Source organism: Takifugu rubripes, chromosome 10 (assembly GCF_901000725.2).
Source record: "Takifugu rubripes chromosome 10, fTakRub1.2, whole genome shotgun sequence".
Classification (NCBI taxonomy): domain Eukaryota; kingdom Metazoa; phylum Chordata; class Actinopteri; order Tetraodontiformes; family Tetraodontidae; genus Takifugu; species Takifugu rubripes.
In genome coordinates this window covers 4115787-4134651 of record NC_042294.1, presented here as the reverse complement: position 1 = coordinate 4134651, position 18865 = coordinate 4115787, and the positions used below count along the sequence as shown (strand labels likewise).

The 18865-nt window shown below is 42.7% G+C and overlaps 1 protein-coding gene across 1 annotated transcript; it reads left to right on the top strand.

Annotated features, from left to right (window-relative positions):
* Window positions 1–1912: 1912 nt before the first annotated feature.
* pkd1l1 (polycystin 1 like 1, transient receptor potential channel interacting) lies at window positions 1913–18813 on the top strand. Its single transcript, XM_029843129.1, is given in 53 exon segments — window positions 1913–2114; window positions 2490–2609; window positions 2760–2800; window positions 3536–3585; window positions 4251–4366; window positions 4452–4603; window positions 4716–4884; window positions 4964–5203; window positions 5334–5466; window positions 5752–5952; window positions 6033–6208; window positions 6278–6481; window positions 6835–6998; window positions 7109–7303; window positions 7435–7632; window positions 7857–7928; window positions 7993–8175; window positions 8253–8330; window positions 8412–8554; window positions 8746–8866; window positions 8958–9087; window positions 9191–9383; window positions 9450–9506; window positions 9812–10153; window positions 10240–10497; window positions 10579–10698; window positions 10779–10927; window positions 11015–11115; window positions 11191–11389; window positions 11471–11554; window positions 11660–11867; window positions 12585–12691; window positions 12766–12865; window positions 12944–13066; window positions 13144–13317; window positions 13385–13591; window positions 13593–13918; window positions 14002–14086; window positions 14166–14315; window positions 14388–14506; window positions 14582–14692; window positions 14768–14876; window positions 14969–15034; window positions 15256–15413; window positions 15512–15743; window positions 15894–15998; window positions 16698–16832; window positions 16917–17051; window positions 17207–17419; window positions 17502–17639; window positions 17924–18082; window positions 18182–18246; window positions 18340–18813. Coding segments are annotated over 53 exon segments (8028 nt in total). The 5' UTR covers window positions 1913–1917; the 3' UTR covers window positions 18557–18813.
* Window positions 18814–18865: the final 52 nt, after the last annotated feature.

Below are 18865 nucleotides of genomic sequence, written 5' to 3'. Positions count from 1 at the left end.
AGATGATTTGGCTCCTCCAGCGGACGTGTCCCCTGCTTTATGGGCGCTTACATAACGCCTGGACAGTTCTGAGCTCCGTTACGCAGCGCCGTGATCACCGCCCACCAGCTTCGATTTCGTTGACTTAAACGTTTGTTAATTGTGACCCCGCGTGTGCGTAGCAGACACGCTGCGTGGCATCGACGAGAGGGGCAGGTTGCTGGTTGTGATCCGGCCTGGAGTGGGATATGATGCGCTTCGCCATTGCACCGCTTCGTGGGATATTTATGAATTTTGTCACGAAATGGAATCCAAGTGTGATTCTGGGGCACCCAGATTGGCTTCAGCGGCGGGTGCCACAGAAAAAAACGCGACATAAGTTACGGATTTAAATCACAGTGTGACTAGTCTTTAATTCGTAAGCAAAATTCAGATCTTTACATCTAAATTTCAACGCACCTCTCAAATTGAGCCAAATGTCAGTATTTGGTTTTTATTTGGACTCATATGAGATTGTCTTGTTTGACATTAGTGTTATCCCCATGTCTGCGTGATGTGAAGACGCCTATGTGCAGAGACCAAACGAAAACCGCCCAAATTTCAGAGCATTTCGTGTGGAAAATGGTTAGAGAAAATATTTGAATCCCACTTCGGTTCGCCTCTCTCCACGAAAACATGGTATGGCAGCGTCCCCTGTAGGTCACCAGCAGAATGGAGCCTCTCTTAAAGGGGATGTCTTGGAAGGCGGAAGCAATTTTTAAGGTGGACCGGGAGAATTAGCTGCGCAACCAGCAAGCTGGTTTCCCCCACTGCAAGATTTACAACAAGCCAGTTTAAGGCGAAAGATTTTCACATTCTACGCTTCCCGTTCTGCCTTTGTTCTTTAGTTGGTAGGTTGAGTTTTTATATAAAGGGTAGACGGAGGGAGCTGGGTTTACAATCACACCTTTATGACAACCAATGTAAAAACACTAGCACACCGAGCGTTCCATTTTATATTTAATAAAATCCAGCATTCTTCATAAATGAAGCTAATAATTGGCACCAAGACCACAGAGCACTCCGATCCCTGCAGATGAAGGACGAATCTCCTTCTACAGTTACAAGGACTGACCTAAACCCAAATAACATTGTCATCGCATCTTGATCTACATTCAAGCTCATGGAATGATCGCATCATTTCAAAAAGCGTAGAAGTCCTGTTTGTGCTGGAATAAACTATATTCCGATGTTAACATTAGAAAATGTTTACTGTTGAGCCAATCACAGGCTGGCCCTTCGGTGCTTTCTAATTATGTAAAGACCTATTTTTAAATTTCGAGTTAGCAGTTATTGGAATTGGTGTCTAAATCTCCCTTAGCTAAAGGTTTTGGTGGACCTGAGGCCAGTTTTCGGGTCCAGCGAAGTTCTCGCCACGCTAGTCGGGGATGAGGTTATGGTACGTGAATCACTGTTTGGACACCACTCATAAATAACATGAATGAACGCGTAATTACGCATCTGTCACTCACCTATTTTGTCTCAATCAACGGGATAAAATTTATTTAAAATAAGGCAGATTGCATTATTTTCAATAATGAATACATGTTTATTGGCCTAATAACATGACTCTTACACTTTTGTATCAAATTAACATCGCCTTTGAACGTAACGCAGACTTACTGGCTGGAAATACTTCATTTAATTTTTAGAAAGCTGAAACTACTCAGGTTAACATTAACCCGTAAGAAACGCACAGCAGCACAACCCCGAACTCTCAAGGTATCGCTAATCTTTCCTTCATTTGCACACACTCCTCCTTTGTGTTCCCATCTCTCTAACACGTATTGAAAGCACAGAGCCTGAGATGAATTTCCGTTCCATTCTTCGCCTTTTCCCACCTGAAACTCCAGATCAGTCGCGCTCTCTCTGTCCAGTGGAGCTTCTGCGGCCTCCGACATGTACGACGTTCTTATATTTGGGCTCATTTCACTGCAGCTACCCGGGGTATCGCTGACAGTCCCGGCGGTAAATAACAGCAATTCACCGTGGTCAGCGTTTTGCGTCGGCACCAGCGGGATCCTTGAAGCTTCTAGATGTCCTGCAGAGGATGACCTTGACCCAGCAAACTGCTCTGCGTGCTGTCTGAAAAAGGGGTAAATGCAGAACCATTCAGCTGACCATTTTAATCAAATTAGCTCTTTATATGATGAGTAACATTAAAATCTGTTCAAATTAAGGCGCAAGAGTCCGTTCTAAATATGCCGGTTGAAATATTTTAGCATTTTACTTAATCTGTTCAAAACATCATAAACATATGACGCAGACCCATTTCGTATCCCAACTGAGCTTGAAAGTTTATATTATTTCTAAACATCTATATCTGTTGTATGTATGATGTATTTAAATGTGCAGTGACATCACTTGTAAAAGCCGAGTTTGGTATCCTACATGCTTAAACTGAAATAATAAACCAATAGACCGATTAATTGGCATTTGTGGATCATACATTAAGATGTTTGCTGTCGAAGGTACCAGTTTGCAGTGTTGACGTCTGAGAGGTGTTACTGTGGAAACTGGCGCTACGCTTTAGTGGCCGGTGAGGGCTTCCACACGTCTTCCAGAGGAGGTGACAGAGAGGAAAGACGAAGGTGAGATCGCAGCATGTCCATTCAGTTAAATGAGTCTAAATTCAGATATGTGATAGATGCGATCTTGCGTGTGTCTCTCATGTCTTCCCTGCTGTCCTCTCCTCTCTGGAGTCGGACAGGTTCAGTCTTCATCTGTTTTATCCTCCACAGTGCTTCTGTTGTGAAGATTTCAGATTCAAACCCGCCTACAGGTAATGTCTAAAAATATAGTTTGTGTTGTTTTTGTAACAATACTCTTTTTCAGGAAAAAAGGTGTAATTTCTCAAGCAAAATAAATCTAATTTTCACAGTCAGCAGAGGTCCATTTTGCATGTTTTACAATGATTTGCGAAAATCTGTCAGGATGATACTGTAACTCATGACATTTTCTACAATTTCATATTATCTATGATCAAAATAAGTCTACATTTTCAAATGTGCAATAAGAAAGAAGAAAAACTTGTGCACATATTTGTCAACTGTCATTTAATTGAAGCTATTGTGCTAAACTGCAGTTAAAAAGCCTAAACAATGATATAATAGGAATCATCTGGATTCTCAATTAACATAAAAAAAACAACCCTATGTTCTATAGCACAATAAAGCATTCATAACTTGCTAGTTTTAATAAGAAAAATAGTGTTTTACACACATTTCTTAAATTAAAAATATAGATCGGATATATGAAAATTGATAACTGCACTGCAACTGTCTGTTGTGGAGCATGTTAATATTGTTGCAGTCCAAATCATTCTGGGTCTGAGGGGACAAGCACACACTTATGTCACTGCTGCATTTCAGAACAGATGAAGGTCAAAGGTCATTTCATGTCAACGTCAATGTGGTAGATGAGGCCTCTTTTGTCCCGATATCTGATTGGAGGTCAGAGAAAGTGATACAAGCTGAACTGAGTTAGTTTACTTTTTCTCTGTGTCAATTTCTCTCAGAAATCAGATTCCTGCACCTTCTTAAGGGTGGGTGTCTGAACAGCACGTTGGTAAGTGACAGAACACAACTTTAGATGAATACTTTTGGTCGAAGATGTTTAGGATAATCTGATAATCTGAATTTCATTTGGAAGATAAAGTTGTCATTTAAAATCCCTTGGATTTGGGGGGTTTATTAAGACACCTTTATCCTCTACACGAAATTCAGAAGTGTTTGTTTTTGAGCATGAGGTTAGTGATATATTAAGAGTGTCTTATTGTCAATACAGAAGGCTATTATATGATGACAAATTTATAAAAAGGCTAAAAATAAAAGATATTAACTGTTTTAACAAAGAAGTTAGAAGTATAAACACCAGAAAAATTTAGAGTAAGAAAGAAAAAACATCTTAGATTAAAAAAAAATCTTTTTCCTTCTCACAAGTAACTTCTGGCCAAAGTAATTTAATTCTAATTGTGACCCTTTTCCATTTCTAAAAAAGAAAATAAAAAGGAAATTTTATTGTAATCACCCTGATTAAAGTCAGATTACCTGGATTTGTTAAAAAAATGAAACTTTATTCCTAAAAATAGTATTGTATTAAATATTTTAAAATCATTTGACAGATTGGCCTTTGTTGTAAAATAAGCGAAGAATAAAATTTAGAAATGTATAGTTATGGGAAAAAAACATATTTTTAAATATTGTTTCACTCTGCACAAATGTTTTACTGAGGTCTCACTAAAGGTGTCAGAGAGTCAGTTGACCTCTGCGACTGACCTTTGCACAGATGTGGAGCTGTTTACCGTCACAAAGCTTCTGGTTTCCTTCGATCCTGCACTGAAAGCTGAGTATGGAGACTCAAAGAGCAGAGAAAACCTCCATTAAAACTCAAAACGGTAAATTTCAAAATATGTGAAACGATTTTGTTTTTAGAAAGAGCAGCTGCTCTGCAGGAGAGGCGGGGGCTGGAGAGGCCGTTTTCATTTTCAACCACACGAGGAAGGCTGTGATGAGGAGAAGAAAGTCTTTATCACCTGTGAATCCAACATGGTCGACACCTACCAGCACGAGCCTAACTGGCAGCGGTGAGGAGTGAGGACAGTTATCCAGCACCAGCTGACATGGTTAAAGCTGTTGCAGTTTAAACTAAAAACCTGAGATTAAAATCCAAATACTTTGTCTTTTGTCCCCACACAGTAAAGATTTATACAGCGAAGCAGGTTTATCCCACAAACGCTGCGGTGACATTTCTGGCACTGTCCGAAGATAAACCCGACTCTGTGGAGTTCCTCTGGGACTTCGGTGACTCCACTTTAACCAGAACCACCTCAGGGACCATCACCAATAAATATAGAAAACCTGGCAGGTCAGAGACAAAGAAACAACAACCAATTTTTATAAACAGGATTCTGTAGAACTGTAAAAGTCTTACTGTTTTATGACAGGTATGATGTCGTTTTGGTCGTGTTAAGAGGAGGGACGCAGATCGCCACCGACGTGTTTCCACTGGTCATCCAGAGACCAGTTAGACTCAACAGGCTGCAGCACCAGGTGTCTGTCCTGCTGAACCACACGGTGATGATGAATTGTTGGGTCAGCGCAGGAACTGATTTGAGCTTCCTGTGGAGTTTTGGAGACGGGTTTTCAAGGCCTGGACACAGTACAGAGAAGCACATCTTCCAAATGTAAGCAAATGTATCTTACTGTGAACTGTTTTTCTGGCCTCCGTCACTCCATTGCTTTGTGAATCCCCATTTTTAAAAATGATATCAACTGAAAATGTGAAATTGTGTGCACATATTTTACTGTCTGCAGGACGGGAGAGTTCAGAGTGACGGTGACTGTCTTCAACCTGGTCAGCTCAGTCTCTCTGAGCAGCCACATCTTTGTTGTGACACAGCCCTGTCAGCCACCACCAGTCAAAAACATGGGCCCCTCCAAATTGCAGGTAGCAAAACTGTCACATGGGCCTTAGACCTTGTATTAATGTAAAAAATTTTTTTTTAAAAAAGTACCCCTCACACCTTTTTTTTAAAAAGTATCCCTCACACCTTAATATTTTTGTGTAAATCTGTTAACAATCTGTTAAATCTGGTTGTAACAATCTGTTAAATCTGGTTGTAGTAGAGTAAAAGTTAGCGGTAACAGAAATATAAATATTTGGTTTTCAGTAGTTTTGATTTGTACTTCAGGAAAAATTACACTTCTTAATCATTGTGACCTGTCCACCAAGGTGCGGCGGTACGAGGTTATCCGTGTGGGAGTGACCTATGAGCGAGAGTTTGACTGTGGCTCAGGTGGGCTTCATTACAGCTGGATCTTGTTGGACTCTGCAGGGTGGGTGTTCCCTCTGCCTGCCATCGACACCCACAGACAGACCCTCACACTTCCTGGCTACCTCCTGGATTACGACATTTACACTGCAGTCGCAAAGGCACTGGATTCTTGGTTTCTTACAAGAATGAATTCTTCTCCTTGTCGAATTTTTTCAACTGTTGCTTGATTATGCTACAGGTTCAGATCATAGACAGTGTGGTGTATAGTAACTACAGCGTGAGAGTGCAGGTGATCCCGAGTTCCCCCGTGGCCTCCATCCAGGGGGGCACCAACATCTTTGTGAGCAGGAACACTGTGGTATCATTGGATGGGCAGAAATCCTATGACCCAGACTTCCCCTTGAACCCAGTCAGGTAGGTAGATGTTCTGGATTAATTTGGCTCAAAAACACCTCCAAGTTCACAGTTTACCTATTCTTTTAGCTTCCAGTGGACGTGTGAACCCATCAGCTCCATTTCCAGCTCCTGTTTCCACACAGATATTCCAATATCATCTCCCGTGCTTAAATTTCCTGCTGGTGTCCTGAAGCAACCCTTTGACCAGTTCCGCTTTGTGCTCACAGTTTTCAGCAGTGAGCGTTCATCTTCATCAGAGATCTTCATCACACTTACACCCAATGTAATCAGGTGAGGCTTTAAAAACCAAATAGAATAAAATTACAAACTGAAAATAGAAGAAGGAATCATGGAATCTTGAACAGCCAAGCGCTAAAGGCTTTAGAACAAGATGTACACCAGAGTAACTGGTCGTCAGTTTCAATAAATCAGATGGAGAAAGTTAGCTGTGAGAGAACTGTCTGGTGATTTAAAGAGACAAGCAGCTGGACTCCCAGAGGACCAAGCATCATGCAGTACCGAAGACTCAGTGATGATTAGAAAAATACAGAAAATCCACCACAAATACAAAATCCCCCAAACGAAATAGTTGACGACCCCTTAAAAAAGCAAAATTGCAAATTACCGCTATTATTTCTGTGCAGGAAGGCATCGGTTTTGTGCTCCCAGTGTCAGGGAGACCGTGTAAACTGGGATCAGTCGTTCACCTTTAGCGCCTTGTGTGACGGTTGCGATGTTGCCCCAGAACACATTCAGCTCACCTGGAGTCTTTACTTGGTCAATGCATCTTCCAAGCCTCTCCTGGAAGGTAAAACAATAAGAAGGAAATAGTTAAAACCTAACTAAATAAATAAAGCTAAAAACCTGGATTACATGTTTAAAGCAAAGCAACATTGTTTTCACAATCTCGTGTTGCAGATCCGCTTTGTCACACAGTGGATCTCAGTACCCTGTCGGCAGAAGCTTCACAGTACTCTGCTGCCAGCAGTGACTCAGCTGTCGTCTCCGGGTTTGAGAAAGTCTTTAAGACTAGAGTAAAAAGCCTAAAAATGCCAAATGACAGCCTGTTGTCAAAAAATGAGAGAAAGAAGTCATCTTTGCCACCAAGGTCAGGTACAGTAACCTCATTGATGCTGCAAGCTTTGATATTCCATTCTGGAAATCTTCTCTTTCTGTAAATATAAATCTAAAATATTCTATATGCTGAAGTGTCATTTATAATGAAACATCAAACACGTGTACAGGTGAGGAGCCCTTTCTGGGGGGGTTTGACCCTCAAGACCATCTGTTCATGCCCCCTGGTCATGACCAGAGCGGCATCCTGGATTCTGATCAGTATGAGCACAGCAATATCAGTGGATTTCCAGTAGATCCCGGGTCTTCTGCTGACTGGGATTTCTCTTTTCCTGTCTCTGAGAGTGTTCAGCTGGATGGTCAACCAGGTGAGAAAAGGCCACATGGGTCCAAGGAACACATACTCATAGATCTGAACGTCTCTGTGCAGTTATCATCTTTAATCCGATATGTTTGCCCATAATGCTCTGCGACCATTCTCTTACGCCTTAGGAACAAGTTGTTTTTTTTCTGACACAATACAAATGCAGCCATACTGCATTATCCTTGCAGGTTGTTTTTTTTAGGTCTAATCAATATGATTCTCTTTAAGATTCAGCTTTGGACATCCACTTGATGAGTGCAGAAGAAGGACACGCAGGCATTTCAGCTGGAAGGCCCACAGGTACCACTAATGTCTGCATTTGCTCAAAAATCAAGGGCAATCCCAAATTGTTGATATTTGGAAGTCTCAGGTGAAGACCGTGAATTGCTCGGTCCAGAAGATTTAGTGCCTGATCCAGAAGAACATGAAGATGAGGGGAGTAATCTGGTAGATTCCAGACCATCAGTTGTTTTCCGGGAGCCCATCTTGCTGGATTTATCTCGTGAGCTAGTGGAAGCAGAAGTTTTTGATTCCTACACTTATACAGGTGTTATAGAATTTAGAGTTTTTTTTCTTCCTCAACATCTGTTTCAATAGTTAACATGAATATTGCTATATATCCAGGAACCTCATCATCTTTGCTTAGCTTGAGACCCTTCAGTCTGAATCATGGCAGCCGATATATGTTGGAGGTCACTGCCCGTAAGTTTCAGAATGAAACCTCAACAGTTACATATCCAGTAAAGTGGTAAAGGACATTTATATCCTGACTTCTACACTCAGGATCTCATGACAGCGTTCTGGGACGGACGCAGCTGTTCTTCCAAACCAACCCTGTTCCAGATGGAATGATGTGTCAGGTGCAACCAGCCAAAGGACTTGAGTTATTTACACATTTCAGCATCTTCTGTGCCTCAGGAAAAGAGGTATTTCAGTAGATTTTATATATTCAGAACTGATCCTCATTAGTTTTTAGTTGCATGTTCACAGACAAGGTTGAAATGTTACAGAATCAGCACAACATAAGACAAAGTTGGCCTATTTTCTCTCCATTTGTGGTTTTTAAAGCATTCTACCTACCTGTCCACCCTCAAATGTTTGTTTATATGTGCCGAAGGATTTAACATACAAGTACAGCATCCGTGTAGCAGACCCAGCACCCAGGACGCTGTACCAGGGGACAGACTATCAGTACTACTTCAGTCTGCCCTCTGGAGACCCCCTTGATGACTATAAAGGTAACTTCTCTCTGTCTCTTGACTAGCTTTCACATGCTCGCACAGATCATGTGTGTACGTTAACCAGTGACCGGGGTGTTTTTGCCTTCAGTAACTATTTATACAGAGATTAGAAGCAGCACATATGGGACAGTCACTACACCCTGTCCTGTCAGTGTCCAAGTTCTACCCCATTTCTCCAGGGAGGCCTCTTCATCTCATCTTGATCCTGATTTGGAGCTGTGAGAAATATTTATAGTTATATATAAAAAAAAAAAACCTCAACCGCTTAATATCTAATACTGGAGAGATCCGTCCTGATATGTAGTTGTGTTGCTTATGCAGATCGGAATCGGGTCTGAGGAACCTGTCAGCTCTTCTGCCGCTTGGAAACAGTGCAGAGATCCGTAACTACATCAGTCTCCTAACCGCCATCTTGAACAGGCTCAGCCTGGAGGACGGCAGCAACACCCGAGCGCAACGACGTGCACGCAATGTGCTGATTTGCACAACGTGTCAACTTGAGAGTGAAGAACAGGTACCAAGAGTGAAGTATGAAAGTCTTTTCCACAGTAGCTACACAACATGTCACGTAATCCTACAGGAATCAATGGAGGACAACATCAACATTCTCAGAAACCTTTTACAAGTTACAAATCAAGTAAGAGGAGCTCCATCTCATTTCATAGTTTATTCAGAATCTACGGGACATGTATTCCATTTTCTGCTGATCTATACACCTGTGAAGCTGGTGTTTTAGATTTAGAATACTTTATTTAAAAGCTTTAGGGATTTGTAACTTTAGTGGATATTTACTGCACATGTTGTTGGGGATTTTTTTTCATTATCAGAGATTAAAACAGCAATTATTTCCTTGAAAATTGAAAACTCTGAAACTCTATCAAGCATCAAATTTCATCACAAGTCTGACAAATATTTAATTTATTTGCCTTTTTCCCCATTTAGGTGACTTTAGTGAGTGCAAGACGAGTGACGGGTCACATTCAGGCCATTTCGCGACGGTTTTCAAAGTTCGGCACCTCAGTTCAGTTCAGTTTGGACCAACAGACCCTCAACACGCTGGTGGCTCTGCTCTCACACAGCCTGCAAGCTACCGTCAGAGGTAACAGAACCAGAATATCCAGAAGAGTTGATGCTAATGGAGAATTAGAAGCTGACCTACAAGAGGAGAACATCAGAAAGGGTCGGTCCATTATCAACAGCTGTGAATTAGAGGAGCCACTTTCAGCTCAGCATGTGGTCCAGCTTGTCACTGATGTTCTAGAGGTGACTGCAGACCTGATGCTGGTGAGAGAAAACTAAGTTGAGCACTCAACTTCTTACTTCTATGCTGACCTCCATACATCTGACTACCTTTTCCTTTTAATTTCCAGAAGTACATCTTGCTTCATGAGGTCCAGGAGCATCGAGTCAACAGCCACCTCATTGTTTTACATGGCAGGCGCCAGAACCAGACCGCCCCAGTCATCAGTGGGAATTTAGCGGCCCTCTACCTGCCAGACTCCCTCCTCCTGCGTCTGCATGTTCATCACAGAGGAGAAACCGAGAGTAGGCCGAGTCAGCCGTGCGTGCTCGCCATACTGATTGAGTTCAGCCTCAGCCCTTTCACCTGGGCTCGCCATCACGAAAGGGTGAGATTACAGGTGGCCACTGTCAATAGTAAGGCTTCTTCAGTATTGAGTATAAGTCAGTGTTTTATTCTTTTAATCTAGCTGAATGGACCTGTGGTTGACTTGAATCTGTACCAGTGCAGCACAAGGAGAAAGATCCCAGATTTCTCCCTCATTGAGCCAGTAACCATTGAGCTCCAAGAACAACCACGAGAAAAAAATGTTTGGAATTCCTCTCAGGTTTTCATTTTTCTTCTATTTTCTACCATTTGAGTCAAAATACCTCATTTGTCCTCCATTAGACCTCTGAGCATCAGCACATCCTGCAGCACAGGCAGGTCGACTACCACAGCTTCAACATCACCCAGGAGCACCTGCAGCACGCCATTCAGCTGAGGGTGCATTTCAGGCCACCACCCAACAAGGTGTTTCCCATCATGCTGCTCTTCAGGTAAGCTGACTCGGGTTGTCGGCCGCTAGTTTTTGAGTCAAAAGCAGGAAATCTGGAAGTTTAACTGAAGCTGAACTGTTGTGGTAGGATGTTTGAGAGGCCGACTCCCAGCATGCACCATTTGAGCAGGACGCACCGCTGGGAGGGCAACACTGTGATACTCACTCTGCCCACATCGGTCCTCAGCAGTAAGAACACATGACTTGAGACAGAAAAAGTCTCTTTGCCTTATGATTAGTATTATTCACTCTATAAATTTGCAGCTGCAGGGGTTGGTTATCTGGCCCTGCTGAATGCTGATTTTGCAAAATCTGCCAGACGCAAGGATGTGAGCAAACAGGTCAGGTACAGTTTCAGAGTGGACAGCAGTGTGTGTTTGTCCTGGGATGCCCAACAGGGGTTCTGGACTCACAGCAGCTGCCGAACAATGCAAACGGATGCAACTGCATCAGTCAACTGCAGGTACATCATAGAAGGGCAGCTTAAACTCGCACACATGTAGGCAGCGTTTCCCACGTAACAAATATGGTAATCTTGTTTCAGTTGTAACCAGCTGAGGCCCACGACGGTGGTGCAGCAGGAGATCCACAGCAGCTATGACACCTCCGACGTGAATCTCTTGTTCAGGTGGTCAAATCAGAGTGACTGTTTTTCAGCAGATACGAGTGCATTGGGTCTCTTGTTGCATTGTTGGTTATCCACTGTCTCCCTTCTCCCTCTCCTCTACTTCAGCATGCCCAGTAATTTGACAGTGCTATGCGTGCTGCTGCTCTGTGTGTGTCCGTACGTCCCGGGGTGGGTGGCTTGCAAGAGAGCCGATGCCATTTCTGAGGAGAACCAGAGAGTCCACCACCTTTCTGACAACTGTCCACATGACCAATATCTCTATGCTGTTACAATCCACACCGGGCCCTGCTCGGCAGCATGCATGAGTGCAAAGGTAGAGTGTTGTGCTTCCTATGTAACTGTTTAATTAATGTTTTAGGACATGTTACGCACCATGTGTGAGGTGGAATTAGGGGAGCACTGCCAGAGCCCACAAAATCACTTTTTATGAGCTCATTATCAAACTGACTCCAGCATGGGGGCCTGGTGGTTCATTAGCAGGAGCCAGAGAACAGCAGAAGCTGGCAAGCCCATACAGGACTGACATCCTGGAGCCGCTGAGCCACTGTGATCCTTGAGTGGACTGAATGAGCAGCACCAAGAAGACACAAACACCGTGTCCTGTTCATGTTCACAATTCTAAATGAATACCTGAATCTGCTCCAGGCAGAAGATCTAATGACTGATATCATTCTTGAAGTGCTCAACTTGTCTGATGTCTCAAGTCCAGATACCACTCCCACCTGGACCTTCTGTGATAGAGAAAGAAACAATCTAGCATTAGTTTGCTTGTTTTTTTCACAGTGACTGTGACAATATGATGTGAGATTTTGCATTAAGAAGATCAGCTGATAGAACTGATGTGAATGTGTCCCAAATATTTAGAAGCAGAAACATAATGAAAATTTGCTATACTTTTGAATCTTTTTAAACACACTACCATTGCTTTATTACAGTTGCTTGAACTCGAAGTCCATCATTAACTCCTTCTGGTTACATTGCAGATTCTGTTAAAGGCTAGTTGTTGATTTTTTTATTGTGTATTTACCAGGTCTACATTGTGCTGTATGGTGAAGATGCAGTTTCACAGACAAAAGAACTACAAGTTCCAGAATGCACTCTGTTCAAGAGGAACTCTCAGGACACCTTTATTTTAAGGTAAAATGCACATTGACAACATTGTTGCTAAATAATTGTAGATTTAAATTAATTCTCTGGTGTCGATGCCACAGTGCAGCAGACAGTTTGGGACCAGTGTGGGGGGTTCACATCTGGCATGACAACTCTGGATCCTCTCCAAGCTGGTACCTCAAGCAAGTAGAGGTGTGTGAGGTGAGCTGTGGCTGTCTGTGAACATGTTGCTTCCTGCTGCTCAGGTTTTTGATTGATGGTCATCTCATTGGTGTACAGGTGAGCCCAGGGCCCGTGAACAAATGGCTCTTTGTGGCTCAGTGCTGGTTGGCTGTGGACAAAGACGACGGTCAGGTGGAGAGAACGCTGCGGGTGTGCGAGCAGGGAATAACTTTTGCTGAGGTGCTCCAATGTACAGTTCACCTCCGTCGTAGAGTCCTCTCTTATGTAACTTTCTATCCAAATTTAATTCTTTGCAGCTGTTGCGGCTCAAGCTGCATGACTACCTGGCAGACTATCACATCTGGATGTCAGTGCTCAGCTGCCCCCATCCTAACCCATTCACTCACAAGCAAAGGCTTTGTGTGAGCTTGCTGCTACTGTTGGGATATGCTGCTGTCAACATTGCTGTCATATTGAAAATGGAGGATCAGGTTGGTCAAAGTCGACTCCCAATGTTGGATCCTGAATGTGTTACCAATAATTTTCTCTTCTTTGCAGTTTGATGTGGCCATGATTGATGTATCCGCTCTTTCCGTTAAGACCGGGGTGGTAAGCGCACTGCTAGTGCTGCCCGCAGTCCTCTCCTTATCCTTCCTGTTTCGGCTGCGTGAGATCAAGCTCACACACTTAGAAATCCATCAAACAAATGATTCTTCTGAAGGTGAGATTCTGCAGCATTTTCCACAAGGAAAGTTATGTTTTCTGCTTAGCGCTTAGGAAACGCATCTTTCTCAGCAAAAGTGCAGTTATACAGGAGGAAAATAGCACATCATGGTTTTATAAGCACAGGTTTCCTTCTTTGCCATTTTTCCTCACAGATGTTCTTTCAACAATTGATGGTTCATCTCAGCAGTCTGCCCTGAAGGTGGGCAATGAAGAGGGAATAAAAGCATCTCATGAAAAACAAAAGGTGTATGTGCAACAACAAAGTGGGCTCAGACCAGTATCTCACTGGTGTCACTGTTTGGCATGGGCCTTGTCTGTGTTACTGTGCATCTTGTGCCTGGTGTACGCTGCAATACTGGGAAACAGGTAGTGCAGTCTGATGATATCAGGGTAGGTTGGGAGTCCATATCTGCGAGTCCATATTACTTAGTTGTTTGCTTGTGTTTTAGGTTGAGCGGCAGTCAGGTCCTCCTGTGGATACACTCGCTGTTCTTCTCTCTGACATCCTGCATCTTCCTCATCCAGCCAGCCGTGGTAACCTGAAACCAGCAAAGCAGTCATTCCTCACACAATCACAAATGCAGTTCATTCAGACTGCATTTTCTTTTTCTAGATAATGACAGCAGCAGTGATTGTTTCCCTTTGGTACAAGGAAAGGGCAGATTTTCACAGTTTTTCCACTAAAGGTCAGTTTGAACTGTCAAACTGTCCAACAAATTTACAGTCTAATTTTTCAGCTAATGGATCCTCAGATCTTGCTAAGGTGAATATCAACTCCACTTTTTGACATCCTGTCCTCATTTACCGCATATTAAAAGTCTGTCTACTGTGACAGCTGCTAAGAGCTCGCCAGCGTCTCCGCTACCTGCGTCTGGTTTGTCCTCCAACTCTGGTGGAATTAAGGAAATCCCGCAGAGAGAGACGACGGGATGCTGTTCTCCTGAAAACCATCAGGTGTGTCTTGTTGTCTCCGGTCTGACCTTCACTTGTTAGTGTGTCATTTCCATTTTTTTTCTCTGTGTTGTTCAGGGATTTGTTTTTCTGTGGCTCCATGCTTTTCCTAATGCTGTGTATACTCCAGAACAACTCACTTACTGACCAGCATCACCTGGGAAACGTTATTAGGAAGAAGTTCACGAGGTAATATTTGCATGTAAATGATTTTCTGCACCTCCGTCCACCAAATATAAATCAAACTCATGCTAAGTATTTTAGCAGAGGACATGACAACACATTTATGTCCATACACACACATGAGGACTGGTGGAAGTGGGCTCAGTCAAATCTTGATTTACTGTACAAGGACGCTTCAGCTGCACCTCAGGTAGGATGCAGAGTGTTCAGATGACAATTAAGTGTTCAGATGACAATTTCACAATTTTTCACAATTCAGCCGCTACTTTTCAATTCCAACAGTCACACGTTTTAATTGGAGAGCCGATCCTCTGGAAGATAGTAGAGTCCTGCTCATTTTACAGTCAGGTAAATAAAAAGAGATAATTCTTTAAGAACATTTTGGTTTTAAAATGTTTGATAAAAGGGGTAAATGTTTATGTGACTAATCAAATGAATCAATAGTACTGTGATCACATGCACTTAATCAGTTGCTTGTGTGGTCACAGAGGTGTTTTGTACAAAGTATCCTCTAGGTGTCGTCATTTCACATTTCATTAATTTGTTGTATGATTCTGATTAATTTTCAGGACTCTGCAGTGAATCTTTTATTAAAAAGACTTTGGACCTCCCTGAAGCTAAGCAGAAAATTGGATGTCCCGGGTTCTACACTGATGTGTGCAAAGACACGTATTCACCCAGACTGCCACATTGGAACTAATGCTACTGTTAGCCTCGGCTATAAAAAGTGGGAAACAGAAAAGATGGAAAAGATTATTAATATCTGCCAAAGTGTATAAGCAGCCATCTTTATCATTATTCTTACTGTCCTCTGCTCTCCTGAAGATCTGATGCTCTGTCCATATTAAAAGCCCTGCATTCTAGTGGCTGGTTGAACAGATGTTCGACTGTGAAGCTCCGGTTCACTTTGTTCAGCCCTGCGTCCAACCGGTTCACCAGTGTGACCATGCTTGCTGAGCAGAGGCTAACTGGAGTCATGCAGCCTTCTGCTGAGGTCCACACAGCTCGGGTGTATCACACTCCTGCTCTGTGGGACTATGTTGTCATGGTGTTGCAGGTGATAACCTTTTGTCTGTAAAAAGTTACCAACCAACAGGGTCATAAATCCTGAATCAACAATAAAGTAAATATATACATAAAATCACTCAGAACTTCCATTTTTATAAAATTTCTACTCCTTCCTCCATGTTTTCCTTCCTCGCTCCAGCTTCTCTACATTCTGTTTTCTCTGCTGCAACTCTGTGATCAAGTGCACACTCTCGGGCAGCAAGGGATTATGGGATACTGGAAGGCACCCTGCAACTGGATGGAGGTGAGTTTATTCCAAAGGCACACACAGACTCTTATTACACTTTTATAGATTGTATGCGTAGATTAGTACCAGCTGGAAACACCTGCAGCTCGTTCCGGATTTACAACCAGGATTTACACACAGACGTTGTTATTACAACCTGTGATAACAGCTAATCTGGCAGTCCTCTCTATGGGATACATCTTCCTCTTAGCTTTTAGAATTATCCTCAAACAGAACTCTTTTTACCAATCAAACTATCCATCCATCCATCCTCTACCGCTTATCCGGGGTCAGATCGCGGGGGCAGCAGCCTAAGAAAAGAAGCCAGACTTCCCTCTCCCCAGCTACTTCTTCCAATCAAACTAGTCTGCTAAATTGAAATGGGCTGATATTTCTCAGCATTTTTTAGATGCTCAGACAAGCAACTGACATGTGTACACATATTCAGGCCAGCACATGCAAACCCACCCGCCAGTGTAAACAAGATCACTGCGCCCTAAAAGGGTACAGTAACCTGTAGCGCTTATGCTAATACAGGTGATGTAATGAAGTCAAAGCACACAGCATTGGATCCAATGTTCCTGATTATGCTGGGTTATTTATGAAAATGTTGAGTTTATTTTAAACATATAACTTAAAAATTCAAATGGGTACAAACCAGTTACAAACCTGACCTTCTGGTAATGATGGATTTTTAGATGTTTTCTCTGTTTTCAGGTGGGTTTGCTGACAGTGACACTGGTGTACCACATTTTCTGCATCTATGGCTCCGTCCTGATCCTGGAGTTTAGGAAGCTGCTGCAGAGGCAGGAGGGTCATGTTGATGTCAGTCTCCTCGCTACCTGCGAACAGGTGAGGAAATAACATGTCATGAGCACAGTTAAAAGCTCACCCGCAATGTAGGAATAAAAAACTGACCATGCCAAATTCTGACAGCACATTCGTTCTCTACGTGGCGTGATGCTCTTCTTCCTCATGCTGAAGTCTCTGATAGTGCTGCGGGTGTTCAGGACGATGGCCACATCTGCTAAGCTCCTTGCCAGCTCACTGGCCAAGCTTTTCTGGCCAATGGTAAACTACAGCAAGTCACTAAATGCATCAGAACTGAAACACTATAGTTCATGATAAGATGCGTCAGTGCAGCAATATAATTGTCATACTTTTATGTTACATACAAAGTTGGAGCTGAAATTCTTCTGTGATGTGTTGCTCTACAAAACCGTCAGATTTCAGGTATTATCCTGATGGTGGCACTGTCTTGCATGGGGAACCTCCTGTTCGGTCAAGGCTCCAACAATTTCAGCACAGTTGTTGGCTCCCTCCAGTCTCTGCTGTGTCATCACAGGGGTCTGAGGGCTGTAAATGACCTCCACTCCTCCTGGGGTGCTTTCCTCTTCCCTGGATTTTACCTGTCCTCAACTCTAGTGTGGATGGCAGCGGTATAAATCGACTCCACTATATTATTTGTCAGGGGAAAAGCCAGTAGCATTGATATGTGACAGACCTTTGATTGTCTTGTAGGTGTTGGCCGTGGTTTCCTCAGCGGTCACAAGTGCTAGAAGATGTCACCATAGGGAGGATGAATTTACTGTAGTGCAATTAGCTGGCTACATCATGAGGAGGCCCACAAATTTGCATGTTGACAACGTGGAAGAAAAGGTATAAACCTTGATTCTAAAGTGAAACCTAAATTTCATATTAGCTATGAATGAATGAATGAATGAATGAATGAATGAATGAATGGTATTTTGCAGACCAGCAACAGTGCAATGAATCCGAGGCGCGTCCTAGTGGCGCTAGGTAGTAATAGCACATCTCTTAAACAGATGTGGGCAAACTAGTTTATAGTTGAGGCAACTTCCTTCTACGTTTTTGGTTTCCAGCACCCCTGTAAGTGATTTTTGGGTATGAACTAAACACATTCCTTCTTTCTTTTCCTCAAGACTTATTACTTTGAGGAATTTGAAAGTTTATTGGATGAGCTCTTGTTCAGGCTCAGTGCCCTCTCAAACAGCCTACATCACACTCTGCCCCCCAAAGCCTACCACTGCAGAGAAGACAGCCCCGTCTCCTCCAACATTTCGGACCATTTGGATGCACAGGTGAGCTGGCCTCATCAAAAAAGGTCCAGAATAACGAAACAAGGATATTTACACAAAATTTCAACACATTTTGAAACCTGAACTGTGATCCTGTTGCAGTTTTTCAGGATGAAAAAGACAGAAGGCAGCATTGAAGAGATTCTACCTGCATCGCCCCTGCTCCTGTAAATAAAATTATACTATCTCAGTGAAAGATTTTTAAATATGATCAAAAAAATTCCTACATTTAAGCTCTTAATTTACGGTTGCTTGAGCAGGTCCAATTGTGAAATGGATGAATCACAAGATCTGCAGCTTGATTTCAAGAACCACCTGCAGCGCCCAGAGCCGACAGCACTCACTCAGCCTCGGGGAGAAATTAAACAGATTGAAGGAAAAAGCAGCTGTTGGTTAAGTAAAAATCCAGCTGCTCAGAAAGAGATGCTGGTGGAGGTTCTGATCCATAAAGAGCCCTCTTTTGAGCCAAGATCTTAATGGATATGACATTCTGCCACTCAAGCAGTTCAAGCAGAATACCTGATGAGGTCTGTAGAATAGTATATGTGCAAAATATATACTTAGAAACAGCTGAAAACAGCTTCTGAATGACATGTTCACATTATAAACGGTATTTCATGATACATCGATGGTGAGCAGAAAACAATAAAGTCAGTTTTGCATAAATCCAATAGAATATTTCCTATTTCACTCTGTTAAGGCCCCACAGTGGCGTGCATATTATTCATGTTAAATATTTGCTCTGCTCTACGTGTGTGTGTGTGTGTGTGTGTGTGTGTGTGTGTG